At 43.6% G+C, this 16383-nt stretch overlaps 1 protein-coding gene across 3 annotated transcripts in view; it reads left to right on the forward strand.

Moving 5' to 3' along the window:
* uggt2 (UDP-glucose glycoprotein glucosyltransferase 2) overlaps positions 1-12675 on the forward strand; it is a 34737-nt gene extending 22062 nt beyond the window's left edge. For 2 of the 3 annotated variants that reach the window (XM_029256843.1, XM_029256845.1), the window contains 11 exons: positions 1657-1747; positions 2049-2131; positions 2847-2870; positions 5034-5132; positions 5227-5311; positions 6075-6257; positions 6433-6593; positions 9013-9127; positions 9263-9379; positions 10576-10726; positions 11383-12675. In XM_029256843.1, coding sequence (XP_029112676.1) covers positions 1657-1747; positions 2049-2131; positions 2847-2870; positions 5034-5132; positions 5227-5311; positions 6075-6257; positions 6433-6593; positions 9013-9127; positions 9263-9379; positions 10576-10726; positions 11383-11405 — 1132 coding nt within the window. In that variant the 3' untranslated portion in view covers positions 11406-12675. The remainder of the gene's footprint in view (positions 1-1656; positions 1748-2048; positions 2132-2846; positions 2871-5033; positions 5133-5226; positions 5312-6074; positions 6258-6432; positions 6594-9012; positions 9128-9262; positions 9380-10575; positions 10727-11382) is intronic. The other variant, XM_029256844.1, reaches the window with a different exon arrangement.
* Positions 12676-16383: the final 3708 nt, after the last annotated feature.

Consider the following 16383-nt stretch of genomic DNA (forward strand, 5'->3'; position numbering starts at 1 on the left):
AGAGTTATTGTGGGAGGGCTGCATTGTAAGAGAAGAGTGGGAAGTGAAAACACTGCCAAGCACAAGGCCTCAAGGACTCTCCTTTAATTTGACACAAAGTGGGGGTGTGGAGTTTTATGTGAAGGTGGTGATTGTTAGCGGTGGCGACCAGTGATTGGTGTTTACGTTTGAGGGGGTGGAGTTTGTCCCACCTCCCAGTTGTCCGGTCCCGGAGCCCCAGCTGCAGCAGCTCTGGGATTTGTGCCTCGATTGCTGGTGCGCGCGCTGCAGTATGTGTGGGTGTCCTCCATGGTGGGGTTAGGTTTCTGCACACCACCTGCCGGTGGAACTGACTCAGATGGCCCTCCTGCAGATAATGATTCAACCCAAGTGGAAGAGCAAGAACGGCATTCGGAGTCTGCTGCGATGTAATTTTAGTCGTCGTACTGTTTTCTCTCTCTAATGAGACACTTGGAATTGAAGGTGCACGCAGAATCTCAAATGATACATAAGATGTTATTAAAATGCAGTTCCGTGTTCCCCATAAATCATTAGATTCTTATTCCTCTGTCAGCTTAAAAAGAACAGCTAAAGACAAGGTCATTTGTCATTTTGCTTTGTACTCATTTGCTCTTGGTTAAGGACTGAATGCTGGGAAGGGAAAGTTAGACGTTTCAAAATGGGGGGGACTTTTTTTCAGCTCATCCAATAACACTTCCCTGTCACTTGGAGTGCTTTGGTGGATTAAACCAGTGTAATAGCATTGTTTTGAGATGATTGAAGGCTGAAGTAAATGGGCTGCCGTGCCACCGAAGCCTTGAGAAAACAGCAAGCAGTCGAACCCACGAGCCCTGGCAGCTCTCCCAGAATACATTGTTTGCAAACAGCCGCGGTGTTCTTTGTGCTCTGTGGCCTCCTGGGAGGCACTTTCTGCGTATTTTCAAAGGAAGAGCAGCGTTTCTCTTCTCCTTAAGCCGCCCTCCCAGCATCCTCTCTGTCACTGCATTGGCCGGCGCTGCTCTGGGATGCTTGAAGGCGTGTTCGGATAGAAAATGTGCCTCTAGACAGAGATGTGTCGTCGTGTACAAACAAGGCGTAGCAACTCTGAAGTTTGACAGCAGCTTTCTGCTTTTCGCTGTAGAAGACAATTGTATTAGAATTCATTGTACAGATGACTGGATGTGTATCACTTGGCCTAAAGCACAGAAGTGAAGGAGGTGCACGTGGCAAACTAGGAAGTGGTGATGTGACCAAGTTTCCAAAGGTTTGCATTCTGAGAGAAGCCTGTTGTTCACATGGACGGCAAACTTTTTTTTATTTATTTCTATTTTTCATCAGCTCCGGTTAAGATACTGAAATTGGTTCTTGCTTTATTCTTCATGAATCAGTAGGGTGGTAATTGTAATTATTTTATTACAAGTACAAACTTCAACAAACTTACAAGCTTCTATAGGGGTAGTGAGGCTTTAAGACACGAGTTACTCTTCTGTAATGCACTGCTTGTTTTATAAAAAAAAAAAAAAAAAACCCACTGATTATTGGTTGACTTGTGTGTCCCACTGTTACATGTTTTGTTGTACCCTATTAAAATAAAACAGAGTGCTGATCTGTTTGGTTATGCAACCATTAGTGTTTCTCCCTCTAAACCTGTGTCTGTGCTGTTCACTTTCCCTGCAGTCACGATGGCACAGACTCTCCTGCTGATGCTGATGCTGGTGATGTCATCGTGGTTCTCAACAGCTTCCATAGCAAGATCATCAAAGTCAGGGTCTGTGTTCACATGTTACTTTGCCATTTCTTCCTTTCTGAGCTTAGTTTTTTCATATGTTTTTGGTTTTTGGCTGTAATACACGGTACTCAAATGGTTATCGACCTCGTAGGGATGTAGAATATTTTTTTTGATGACCTTATGGTCTTGCTTCGGGTAATTTCATTCTTTAACTTTTTTTTTTTTTTTTTTTTTTTGTATAACAACATAGAAATGTTATACTAGTTCAAGTAATATTGGTCCCTGAGGGCCAACAACCCAGAACCTCCCCAAATTTGGTTTTCTGCATTTTTTTTAACAGGTGCAGAAAAAGCCCGACAAAACAGACGAAGAACTGCTCAGTGATGGAAAAGAGACAAAAGGTCTCTGGGAGTCCATGCGAAGGTGTGTGTTTGGCTGAGCCCCACCATACATGACACTGTTAGTTGTTAGGGTTGGATTGCTCCTTCCTTCTGTGGTGGAGGTGGATGACACCCATCCCTCAAGGACTGCAGCCTTCAACGCTTAAGGTCCTGTCTGGTTGGAGTGGATTTCACCTTGCAACTGATTCATACTTTTGCTGCAAATGTATGCTGGAAACCTTTAACCTGTGACCAGGAGGTTATGTGAATAAGTCTTTAACTAATACCCTCCTATAGGACATAACTGCAGTTTTGCACAGTAGCTTATTTTCTGTGTCAAAGAATCGCTTTTGGTTTGTTTTTCCTGTAAATTTCTCTAAATGACAAATATCAGCACCAAAATGTTGAGGAGTGGAGTGATTAGTTTTTCAGACACACCTGTTGACTTAATATAGAAGATCTGCCTGAGAGAACGCTATGTGATCTACAAATGGCAGAGGTTCCACAAAGCCCTGCAAACTGTTAGAGCGGAGCAGTGAGCCCCTCGCTGCCACATGATAATTAGGGTATTTTTCCAGTGCCATTCGTCTCGGTCACTTTGTTCTATTTTGACGCCGTGCGAGAAGGATCCACTCTACTGTGAGATCTCCAGTCGCCTGTGTGTGTTTGTGCATGTGTTTGTCAATAAGCGTGCACCCTCTTAACCCACTCTAACCATGTGATCTGTCTGCTTTCCATTTGCTGCTCTCTCTGTGCAGTGTGTGGAGGTCTTTAGAGAGCAGGTAGGAAGCATTTTGTTGCTGTATGCTTTTCCGGTCCATCCACTCTGCCCACTTCTTACTCTGTAATATTTCCATGGTTTAAATATTCTAATTTTTCTCTGTATCACTGTTGCTTTGTCGAATGTGTATGCAATCATGAGTGCTGACTTTGTCACTTTTGTACGCTTTGTCTTGGTGTGTTATCATATGTTTAACAATTTCTTGACTTTGCATATTTTTGTCCCTTTCCTCTTGACCATTCTGTCTTTGTGTTGTCACCCTGCTGACACTTACAAAAATTAATTGGGTCTCATCCTGTGACTTTCTAGTTCAGGTTTGGGTCCTAACCCAATCCATCACCCACTGTTCTGCAACACAGCTCTTTCTCCGTTTTATATACCCACATTTTGCCATTCTGGATTTTGTGGAAATCTACATTCTGAAATCTGGGATGGAAAGGCCTGAAGGAAGAACTTGATTACCTTCTGTTTTCATCCTTTTCGGATAACTATGATATCAGCAGGGCAGAATCGCAAGGATCACACTGTCACAACTAGTACCCACAGGCTGTGTTATAGATTTTTTTGACTCATATCTCAGTATCCAGTGGTTATCATTCAGATGGTGGTGAGGTCCAAACCACCAGCGTAACATTGTTTTTTTAATTTCATTCATTCATTTATTCATTCATTCATTTATTTTTCCCTTTTTTATGAACCAGTTGTAATTTAAATTATTTGTGCTGTAAGGGGAATTTATTTGATTTACAATTTTTCCTTATGTATGTTTTTCAGCAAATAAATTCCACTTGTATTACAGCTGTAGTCAAAGTCAAGTCAAAGTGGCTTTATTGGCATTTCAACCATATACAGCTGGTAGAGTGTACAGTGAAACGAAACAACTTTCATCCAGGACCATGGTACTATATAAAAAAACAATATATCATAATATATTATATTACAACAATATATTGCAGTATATTAGAATATGTACAATAAAAAACAGTATATTAAAATATAATAATAAATGCTGTAAAAAACGTAAACATAATTACAGAAACATTGCAAAGGGAGTGGAATGGTATTCAGTTGAGTACGGATGTATGGGTGCGTGGGTGCGTGCGTGTGTGGGTTGGTGTCAGTCCAGACCCTGGGTATTGAGGAGTCTGATGGCTTGGGGGAAGAAACTGTTACACAGTCTGGCCGTGAGGGCCCGAATGCTTCGGTACCTTTTTTTCAGACGGTAGGAGGGTGAAGAGTTTCTGTGAGGGGTGCATGGAGTCATCCGAAATGTCGGTGGCTTTGTGGATACAACGTGTGGTGTAAATGTCCGATGGAGGGAAGAGAGACCCCAATCGTCTTCTCAGCTGTCCTCACTAGCAGCTGCAGGGTCTTGCGCTCTGAAACGCTGCAGTTTCCGAACGAGGCAGTGATGCAGCTGCATAGGATGCTCGTGATAGCCCCTCTGTAGAATGTGGTGATGATATGGGGTGGGAGATGGGCTTTCCTCAACTTTGTAGAAAGTAAAGACGCTGCTGGGCTTTCTTTGCTATGGAGCTGGTGTTGAGGGACTAGGTGAGGTTCTCTGCCAGGTGAACACCAAGGAATTTTGTGCTCTTGACGATCTCCATGGAGGAGCCGTCGATGTTTAGCGGAGAGTGGTCTGTATTGTCCTTCCGTTTTGCCACCAGCACCAAACTGCAGCAGCACGCTTGCCTATGGCACCAGGGCTTTGTCAGATGGTTAAGTGCTGCTGACAGCAGTGCTGGAAAAACAGTTTGAGTCCTCTGTGGTGTGGGAGCTTTACACACTATTATTAGGTAATGAATGTGGAGCTGAAAGGCTCTGAAAGGCAACCGAAGCAGTAATTTGGAGATTGCGTCTGCTTTGACCGATGTGTCATTGCTCTAATGGGTTGATTATATCGCTTTCTGAGGGGGCACTATCAGAGGTCACATTCCTGATGACAGCTAAGTTGTGTAAAAGACGCTGCTACGAATCCACACAGAATGGCATGTGGTGGGTATTACTGTTATTTTTCAACAGAGAAGAGCCCTGAAGGGGACTTAGAAGGTCACACATTGCTTTGGGTGGTGAGCAGCGCCTACATGGGGCTCACCCTGAAGAATAAAGTTTTTTGGCAGATCGAGGGAAAGCCAGTGGCTTTGTTCTCTATCTCATGCAGCATCACAGGTCAGCCAACCTCCGAGGAGGCAGAGAAGAAGGAGGACGTTCTCAATATCTTCTCTGTGGCTTCAGGACATCTGTATGAGCGTTTCTTGAGGTAAAGCTCCACACTTCACTCTCTTTTTATTTTTCTTGTTCGGAATGACAGTTCCTTCTCTCCCTCCTTGACAACCTCCGCCTCCGTCTTCCAGAATCATGATGCTGTCCGTCCTCCGGCATACCAAAACGCCTGTCAAGTTCTGGTTCCTCAAGAACTACCTCTCGCCTTCTTTCAAGGTAGTGAACCCTCCACCTCAGCTGCGCAAGAACTTTCCCACCTCTCCTAGCTGTTAACTTCTTCTAGTGCCTTCTCACCGCGGCCTTCGGAGCAGGGGCCATATTTGTGCCGAGCGATGAAAGGATCAGTAGGAGGGCTCCTCTGTAATGCCGATCCCCTTTTATCTGGCCTCCCTTCCCGAGGGGATGAGCAACCACATCAACGCCCACTGCTCTGATACACAGGTGTCAAAAATAGCACACAAATCAGTGAGACACAGGCAAGGCAGTGGGCAGCATGTTCTGAACCCCCCCCCCCCAACTCTGTTGACCAAAGTTTTCACTTGACATTCAGTGCTGCTATAAGAGAGATTATGTGAAAGTAGCATAGGACCATGTTGTACAGTACAGATGATTCAGTTCTTGTCTTTTGTTAGTTGGCCATGATTCGGTTCTGTTAAACCCAGTTGCTCCACCCTCCAGAAGTTGAGTTTTATTTCAGAGCCCGTTGCTGCACAGCTTCTGGAAGAGTATTGAACGTGCACCACCATGCAAGTTTACTGATTCTCACCCTCTATCTAAGGCTTGCTGGAGGAAGTGGTCCATCTTTTCTCACTTACATTTGCACCAAGGAAAGAACAAAAGATGTAAAATTCTGACAAATGACTTTTACTCAAAAGAATGCTTCTCTCGCTTGAAAACATCAGCAATACAAGAAGCTTCCTAAACTTGTAGTTCCTCCAGTTGGAGCAGACCAGAAACCTCTGTTGGTATGTGTGTGCAGGAGTCCATTCCCCACCTTGCAGAGGCCTACGGCTTCCAGTACGAGTTGGTGCAGTACAAGTGGCCGCGTTGGCTGCACCAGCAAACGGAGAAGCAACGCATTATCTGGGGCTACAAGATCCTCTTCCTCGATGTTCTCTTCCCTCTGGCTGTAGACAAGATCATCTTTGTGGATGCTGACCAGGTAGTGAAAAAGAGTGAAAAAGGTGCCGTTAAGCACATATTTATTGCAGTCTAGCCTATTTTCAACTTAAGGAGTGATAAGTAGCTGCTCTTATATTTTGTGCCCTGTGTTTGTGTCCTCTTTCACGTGGCTTTTGGCCGCTTGCAGAGCTGACCATGGCTCTTCCTGTTCTAAGATTGTCAGGGCAGACCTGAAGGACCTCCGTGATCTGGATCTACAGGGTGCCCCGTACGGTTATACCCCATTCTGTGACAGCCGCAAAGAAATGGAGGGGTACCGCTTTTGGAAGTCTGGGTATTGGGCCTCACATCTGGGCAACAGAAAGTACCACATCAGGTAGGGACTGTCTGCCCCCAACACCAAGTAAAGGTGTTGATGAAACTCTAACTCATGATTGTACAGAATCTGGCATAATTGTCTCTTCTGAAAACTGTCATCGAGAGATCCTCAGCTATCAATCTAAACTGTGGTTTATACATTTACCTGACACTTTTCTCCAAATCAACTTACAGTGTTAAGGTTACAATTATTTACCCATTTATACAGCTGGGTAATTTTACTGGAGCAATTTAGGCAAGTACCTTGCTCAAGGATACTACAGCCGGGGTTGGGGATCAAATCTGCGACCTTTGGATCCAAAGGCAGCAGCTCTAACCTCTATGCTAGCAGCTGTCCCATGGATATTATACATCCTCTTGAGTACATTTTGAGAAGTATCTAGATGCTGTGCTAATTTTCTTGCTAGATGGTAAAAGCAGTCCATTACTTTGTACTTCTTGTATTTATTACATCAACTTGGCATTAGAAAAATGAGCTAATCAATCCAGCTCTTGTTAACACTACAAATCCCCAGAAGAATTAAACATGGCTCTACTGCCCAGCTAGAGATGGCTATGAATAACAACTTCTCTGTGGGGCGTTGCTACGGCGATTATTTATACCCTGTCTTCTGGAGAGGTGCAAATCAGTGCTGGCCTCTCAGGGTTGTGGGTAGTGCCAAAGCCACTGCAGCAGGTGACCTGTGTGCACAGAGGGATTTGCTTTGTACTTGTCAGTGCTTTATGAAACTCTGATTAGAGTGAGTAACTTGTTTGCATTGCAGCTTTCATGCCTCTTCCCCACAAAGTGGTCTTTCTTTTGGAATTTTGGCTTACTGTATTGCAAGTCACACACTGGCTTTCCTCGCGTAACGAATGCTCACGTCGCAAGAATTCACACTAGTAAGATCATGTAATCCAAGATAGACGTTCGGATAGGAGAGGTCCCTTACAGGAACAGAAATTTCATTAAAATATACGAGCCTTGGTGACATGGAGCTCCACCCAAGGTGAATGGTCCCCACACATTAGTAGTGTCGGTTTGAGCTGGTCTGTCTGCTATCTTTTTCCTTAGAAAATAAATGCTAAATACTTCTCAGAGAAGTTTTTATCCACAAAAAGTTTGTTACTTGAAATTTTGGAAGTCAGGGAACAACAGTATTTTAAGGTTTAGGCTCTGGGTACTGAGTAAAAGTTAAAAGATGTAAAATTTAAAAAAAAAAAAAAACTGACTTCTCTTTCATCTAAAATCAATTTCAAATTGCTTCATACAATGACAGTGATTTGACTGGAGCAGCTGAAAGGGTGAATTCACCAAATTATTGAACAACGTGAAAAATTCAAATGGTAGATTGTGTTTAGTTTTCCACAGTTACAGTTCATGTTTTTCATGTTCGCCGTGAAACGGGAATACAGCAGGAAGGTGGAATCAGAGTTTAACCGCACTCAAGATGCACGTAGACTGTGGCAGGGAATCCAAACATTAACAGATTATAAACCACAGATGCGGACATTGACAGGTGCCGCTCCGTCTCTCCCTGACGAACTGAACGCGTTTTATGGCCGCTTCGAGTTCGAGAACAAAGACCCCCCTCCTCACAGGGTGAATTACATCCTGGGGTGGCAGCTGCTCCATACAGGACAAGAAAGCCCTACAGAGGGTGGTCAAAACAGCTCAGGGAATCATCGGCACACAGCTACCAGCAGTCCAGGACACCTACACCACACGCTGCCTCAGAAAGATGATGCGCATCATGAAAGATCATAGTCACCCCGCACGGGCACTTTTTTCTTCTCTGCCATCTGCAAAGCGGCCAAGGTCTATTCGAACCCGCACTGCTAGGTACAGGAACAGCTTTTACCATACTGCTGTAAGACTATATAACATTCACCAATGTGCTACCTTTAGTAACTAGAGTTGGACTGCTCCACCCAAGCACATTGGTAAATTACACTGCCACTTTAAGCATTCTCATTCTCTCGTTCTGAGTTCTCTGGCTCTCAAATGGCATTATTGTTATTACTGTTACATTATTTATTGCTATTGCTGTTGCACTACTCACTGTCATTGTCATTGTTTTGTTTGTGCAGTATTTCTATTGTCCCTGTCTTTGTCCATAGTCTGTGGAGAAGCATTCAGGAAGATTTTCATGATACGTGTACATGGTACTTGTATCTATGACAATAAACTAAACTTGAACATGAACTTGAACTGAAATCCTTTGTTTCTGAGAGCAGTCATTATGCTGTTGATGTTTGTCTCTTGTTGCAGAAGAATATCTACTACCTTCAACCCCCATTATTGCTACAGCAGTATTATAGCAGTTATTCAAGGTGTCCTCTGATTTTTCTGCCAGTGTGACATGAGCAGAACTGTTGCACCAAATAACCATGTTATAATCAGTCACTGAACCAGCTTTGTTCCCTCACCCCTCCAGTGCCCTGTATGTAGTGGACTTGAAGAAGTTCCGGAAGATAGCGGCCGGAGACCGACTTCGTGGCCAATACCAGGCTTTGAGCCAGGACCCCAACAGCCTGTCCAACCTGGACCAGGTAGGAGCAGCACGCTGCTCCCTGCCCCATCTTAGTTCCCTCTCAGTCCTACAGTAATAATAGTGTTTCTGCTTCTTCCCCTGGGTCCGTATCTCCCTCACCTGCTCGTCTTCTAACCTGCCTTTACTTCCTCAGGATTTGCCCAACAACATGATCCACCAGGTGGCGATAAAATCCCTTCCGCAGGAGTGGCTGTGGTGCGAGACCTGGTGTGACGATGCTTCAAAGGCAGCTGCCAAGACGATCGACTTGGTCAGTATTAATCTTAGAGGAGGTGTGGTTTACTTGCAGTTTTGCAGTTATGTGAAATAAGCAGGTGACACTGCAGCAACTCAGTGGCGCAGCCAGCTAGAGGGCTGTCCTGGCTGATGCTTGAGTTCTCTGTCTCAGTGCATGGTTGAATTTTGAGTTATGTGTTCTGCAAGAAAATGTATAATGAGGAGAATATGTCACAAAGAAGGTATCACAGAAACGTTTGTTCTGCTGAACACAGGTGGTCATACACACGTGTCCTTCCTTACATCCTGGACTGAGCAAATCAAGACAGCAGAATGGTGTTTGGACAATACAGTTCTCCACTAGAATTATTTTTGTTGCAAAATCAAGTTAGACTTTGTGATCATGAAATTCCGTGCTCTTTTTTTTTTCCCCCCAGATTAAAAAAGATGTGTTTCTGACATTCTGGTTTGCAGATTCCCTGAAGATAGCACCTTCTCCCTTCTCCAAGGGTCACACCTTTTAAAAACATAAGAGGTGGAAAAGAAACCTGTTTTTCATAGCACCTGGCAGACACAGGCAACAATGGGAACTCATCCTACACAGGGCCCGCGACCCCATGTTTCTCCCGAGATTCATTAGTCTTCTTTAGCGCTCAGAACCCAAGAGTGATCCCACCTCTTGTTCGCAGTCTGTCGGCATCGAAAATAGCCATCTACACTCGAGCCTCCATCTGTCTGAGAGGAAATGCACTTTGACTATGAGGGGCTCTGTGTGGAATTATTAGTGATTTGTCTACTGTCTTAACAGCCCTGGACTGCTTTATTAGTTTGAGACAGTGTGAAAGAGTATGTAAGTGAAATTTTCATACCTATTTAAAGAAACTGTATAGGTTCCAAATGGTCACTTTTGTCACTCTTGAGTTCACGAGTTTCTCTACATATAGAACTGAACACTAAGACACAGGTGCCACTGTTAAAAATGAAAAATACTAGCTGGTGGTCTGTACTAGCTTGGATTCTTCTTTTAGTTACCATTTCTGTTACTGACAGCTGGTTCACATTCTCCCTGGGTGTCCTGGTGCAGCCCAGTGAGGTTTGACAGCAGGCAAATGAATATCTCCTGCCATGGTTCAGGGGACTAGGACACAAAAAATCAAAGCTGAAGGAGGAAACTTATTTTGTCATGGTGACACAGCAGGATCTATTGGCTGTGTTCTCCTTTCCCTGCAGTGCAACAACCCCAAAACCAAAGAGCCCAAGCTGGCAGCTGCCGTGAGGATCGTGCCTGAGTGGGCAGAGTATGACCACAAGATCAAGGAGCTGCTGAAGAAGAACTCTGGGAAACCGCAGAGCCGGACAGAAGCGCCGCAGGGCAGAGGAGGTCAGGACAACCTTGGGAACGCTCCATGCCGGATCGCTCTGGGCTTGATTGGTTTTGGTTGGATTAATGGGATTGATTAGTTACTCTGCTTTGTCAGCCCCTTTGTACTTGTGTTTCCACTTAATTCAGCAAAAACTGCCAGTTTTCTTGAAGCAAATCACCCTAGAAATATGAAAAAAGAATGTATTGCGTTAGAATCATGAGCTTTAGGTGGATGCAGTTTTGTAAGACCTTTTCAGAATATTTAAAAAAAAAAAAAATCTATAATTGTGATGGTATGTTTAATTATCCATCCATCGTCAACAACCACTTCTCCCGAGCGGGGTCGCAGCGAGCCGGAGCCTAACCCGGCAACACAGGATGTAAGGGTGAAGGGGGGGGGGACACACCCTGGATGGGAGGCCGGTCCATCACAGGGCACCCTAAGCAGGGCTCGAACCCCAGACCCGCCACACATCGGGCACTGGCTGAACTCGCCACGCCGCCACGTCCCCATGTTTAATTATAGGATGTTTAATTTTCTTTTATGTTAATATTGATGTTGCCATATTATAAATCACATTACTGTATTGCACTGTTCATTTATGTCAACATAAGGAGAATCCTTCTGTAACAGATGAACCTTATTCATTCATCAGAAGTTTATGTCCCTCTAGGTGTTCGGCGGGATGAACTTTAGCATCCTATCAGCGCAGAGATGAAAGAAAATGAACTTGAGCTGAGTCCTTCCTGTCCCTTCGTGACGATCGCTGCTGCTCGAAGATGAATACGATTCATGAACGTTGCCAGGAAAGTATTGTTTCTCAAGTTGTGAGAAGGTCAAAGTTTATGCAAGACAAAATGCAAGTTATAAATGTTTCATACAATCATCTGGTCAAATGTTAGAGAGTCAACAATAAGTATTTTGAACCCTTTCATTCTGGAGTATACTGTTAAGAGCTTCAAGGCGCTGTGCATAAGCCAGTATTTATTAAACGAAGTGTGCCAAGGAGCACAAAGGCTTGAAGAGGAACTGTTGTAATCATGTGTGAGCTATTTGTACTTTGTACAAGTGCTGATTTACTGATTTTATCCTAGTTCAGTATTTTTTTTTTTCTTTTTGAAAAGTGAGAAATAATTGCACTGTTATATAAATATTGACAGGCATGCAACACTATTCATCTCCTCAGTTTGATCCATTCCTGAAATGATTTCATGAATTCCAAGTGTCTGTTGGTGGAAGAAGAAGCTGATAATTTTAAATGTTTATATTGTTTTATTTTTAATTATAATGACTGTATGTTAAATACCAAGGCAGGTCTGTGTTTTTACCTGTTTATTATTTTTAGTTTAATACGCTTTGTTTAAACGCCTGAGTTTAAAGGAAGTGCATTTGGGTGGAATTATGTCTTCGTAATTTTTCTTATGGACTGGAGACTTTCCTTAGACCAGTTTTTTAATGGTCTATTGATGCTTTGGGCCCGCTGCGCTGGGAAGGCTTGTACTCCTCGCAGAATTTTCATTTATGAAGTAAACTTTTCCGGAAAGATACACTAAAAGCCAACACTGTGACCAAAAAGCAGCTTTGTCACTAATGGCATACACTACAGGAGGCTGCTGGAGTACTGTGGCATATCTGCATACTTTTAAATGTCCTTTGTTCTTTAAACTGTGGTGTACGTCCTGTCGGAAACAGCGAAGCCCTTTATATCTCACCCTTTTTAGGCTTGGTACCAGCCAATTAAAGCCATTTTGTCGTCTGTCTCCAGTCGCCGTGTGAGGAAAGGCTCTGGGCCTCGGTCACATCGTTCTTACTTGGCTGGTTATTTTGGTCCTCGTGACGGCGGGGCCCCGTGCGTCTTTGCATACATCCGTGTGTCATGTATTAAGATGCTGTGGGGAAAAGTGGGACACGCTCAGTCACCTCCTTTGTAAGACCGCGCTTGTTTGCCTTGAAGTTTTTAAAGAAGCACGTGTACTCAGGAATAAAATGTATGAGTGAATCATGAATAAACAAGGTTGTAAGAAATGTTCTTCTGAAGTGTGTGTGTTCTGTTGTTGGGGCCTGTGACACTGAAACGTGTGACGTGTGTGTGTGATACTGGATCAAGACAAGCAGTGTTTTCATAGCCCCCCCCCCCCAAAGTGACAGTCACATCGTAGAAAATACCACTGAACTGCTACCTATGAATGTAGTACTAGGCATCTGGCAGTACACACACATATTGTCAGAACCACTTGTCCCTTACGGGGTCACGGGGAACCGGAGCCTACCCGGCAACACAGGGCGTAAGGCCAGAGGGGGAAGGGGACACACCCAGGACGGGACGCCAGTCCGCCGCAAGGCACCCCAAGCGGGACTTGAACCCCAGACCCACCGGAGAGCAGGACTGCGGTCCAACCCACTGCGCCACCACGCATCTGGCAGTAGTTCTTACCCTAATCTGCTGTAGCTTTTCAAGTGTACCTTTATGTGTTTTCTGACACTTCTTGAATGTATCTTACGGTGTTAAGCGGCTTATGATGATTTACTCTTTTTTACAGGTGGGTCGTATTCATCTCTTCAGGTAAGTGCCTTGCTCAAGGGTGGAAAACAGGCACTGGAGGATGGATTTTTTTTTTCTTCTTAACTGTGAAACTGCATTAAATGAGCCCGTTTACATAATTTACACAAGTAACTATGACTTAATTAGCAGGTCCTCACAAGCAGCCATCAGCTACCTGAGCCCGTGGAGGAAAAAATCCGTTTGTTACCCCAATGCGTGTGACTGATTTACGATTGCGAGGAGGGCAGGCAATGCGTGTACGCCTGGTAATATTTGTAAAATGAAATAAAAAGAAGCCTGGGCTGCGGTTTGACTGACACTGTGCGGCATTCTCTGGCTCGTTCTGTCCTTGCGCTCGCTGGGATACTTCCTTCAGCTGCTTGTCTTTTGAAAGCCATTTCTTATGTTTAGCAAAAACACAGATGTTTGTTGCCCTGTTTAAACTGCAAACACGTCATGTTTCAGATGGTGTAACGCCCGCTGCCCATCTCCTTGTTCCGTGTTTTGGGAGCTTGTTTGCCCCAAGGGCCTGCGGTGGCCTCTGTTGGATTTGTGCCTTCCCGTCAATCGCAGTCGCAAAGTGATTCGTGTCACCTGTCGTTCTGTGAGTTGAAGTTTTAAGAGAAAATGGATACTTGAAATGCATTAAAATAAGAATACGAAAGGTCATTAACAGATAGATCTGGTAAATACAAGGAATTAAGTGCAGACATAAAGTGTAGCACATTCCAGGGTAACTATCCTGACAAAGCTGACTCTACCTCTGAGCTCATGGCAGGAGACCGCTATCAGGAGTTTTGGGAGCCCTTTTGCTGTTATTTTCCCTAATGCTAATGTTTATCTATCCATCTGTCTGTTTATCTGTCCATCCATCAATCTGTCAATCAGATTCTACAGAATTTTTTGTTCTCCTTGTCGCCTCCTGAAATGAACCTCCCTGATCTTCAGAATCTTAAGTTTTATTTGTTGACGTGTCCTGAAATGAATTGCCATTCGGTACCAGGTTTCACTCCTAGAAAGGGGGACTACCTCACTCCTTGTTCTGAATTATTCAAACTTCCATTTGTTGGGGTGAAAGCTCTTACGTGTTACATTGACTAAGTGATGGAAAAAGAAAATGAAAAGATGTATATTTTATCCTTCTAAACTAAGGTTCATACCTGGTCACTTACTAAGTGGAGTAAACAATATAGGTGTTTTAGTGCTCTTCGAACCCTGTAGCTGACAGCTTCCTGCCTGTACAATGAACGTCATCTCTGTTATTGACCACTCAGCATGCCTGTTTATCCCATAACACCAGTGCAACTGTTTAGTGATGGGGTGGAAAGGACACCTGTTACTGTTTCACCTTTATAGCCTCGAGCTTGCGGTGTTTAAAGTAAGAGCTACAGCACACTGAGCTCAGAAATGCTGACACCTAAAGACCTTCAAACCCTCATCTTTTACGCAAGTAGTTAGAAATAACTGGGCTTTTTTTTTTAAATGTTTTCAACATAAATACCATTCAGCATCTTGTGAGGGTTTCTATTTCTATTTATTTGTCATGTTTTTGTATGACTCAGTACTCAAAAACAGAGGATGCTGAGGAGGAATGGAACATTTCCTCCACAGAGGATAAATCATTAATTCACAAACTGATCAAAAAATGCTGTTTTGCATGTAAAAGCCAGGAAAATGCCCAGGTGTGCCTGAGGTGCCTCAGCAGAAAAAGAAAGCAGGTATTCAATCTTTTATTCCTATTCATAGTCAATGTGTAAAACATGAGTTTATTTATAGAAGCGCTTAGACTGACGTGTGGGCGATGTTCTCATGAGCCCCCAGCAGTTTCATGATGAGCACGAATTCCCTCATTCTCTAGGGCCCACTGACTGTTAATTGAGCATGAGTTCAAAAAGCACAGAAAATCACACTTCTCACTTCTGACATCGCCAACAGCTACTGTAGCATCAACACCGTTGTGGTTAAAGAACGTCTCGACTCACGCCAGCTGTTATATTTCGAGCAATGTATTTGACTGGTTTTTTTGGTGTGTTTCTGTTTCTAGAATGCGTGAAGAAATCCTGGAATATATGCACGCTCAGAAAGACTGAATAGTAAAAATGTATGAAATATACACACAATTGAATAAGGAAGGAAATCGCAATGAGACATTGTACATTCACACCTCTTGTGGGAAAAGACATCCTCTGCGGCCCAGTAGAAAACTTCACGCCCACACATGGCTGCCTTCAGTCGAAGCCACTTTCTCATAAAACCCTTAGATCACTTTTCCCAAAGCCTATCAAATTATTGTTTCATTCCCACAGACCTTTACGGAACGTAACCAGAGTGTCAGTTGGTGTGTGGACCGCTATTCGCTCTTAACATTTTTAAAGATGCTATAATTACAACACACAATGGGTCGTCCTGGTGTTTTGCAGCTTCCGGGCTGTTGGATCAGCTGTGGATTCAAATCTGCCTCAATCTGTGTGGAGTTTGCGTGTTCTCCCCATGTGGGTTTCCTTTTATGTGCTCTGGTTTCCTCCCACAGTCCAAAAACACTTGTTTCAGGTAAATTAAGTTGCTCTAGCTGTGTGAATGAGTGAATAAGTGTGTGTGATGCAGTGATCTACTGTTCTGTCCAGGGTGTACTTTGCCCCATGCCCTGAGTTTCCAGGATAGGCTCTAGACCATTGTGACCCTCCACTGGACAAGCAGTTGTTGATGAGGAATAAAATCTTTATTTCAATGACCGCTTTAAGACTGAAATGAGAAAATATTCAGTGGTTTAATTCAGAACATTAAAACTTGGGCACAAGCACCTAGTTGTTTTTCATCACTCTGACAAAAGACTGAATTAATTTATGTTTCCTGTTTTTCAGGTAGGTCAAGCGCTATAAAACAAAAGTTTCCGTTTTAGTAATTTTGCAGCTTCACAATGGAAATGTGCTCCTGTGCAGCCAAAGGCAACAGCTTTCAATCAGGAAAAAATTGCCTTTAAATAGACGGAAGACCAATGTAGGGACATAACGTTTTGTTTTCTTCACTTTCAATTTAGTCAGAATTTGCTATTTAATTGTACCAGTTTACAATTCAGTATTTACAGTGTGCTGTAAACACAAGGGAGTGTGTATAGGCGCACAATGTGTGTTT

The sequence above is a fragment of the Scleropages formosus genome, chromosome 12 (genome assembly GCF_900964775.1).
Source record: "Scleropages formosus chromosome 12, fSclFor1.1, whole genome shotgun sequence".
NCBI classification, from domain to species: Eukaryota; Metazoa; Chordata; class Actinopteri; order Osteoglossiformes; family Osteoglossidae; genus Scleropages; species Scleropages formosus.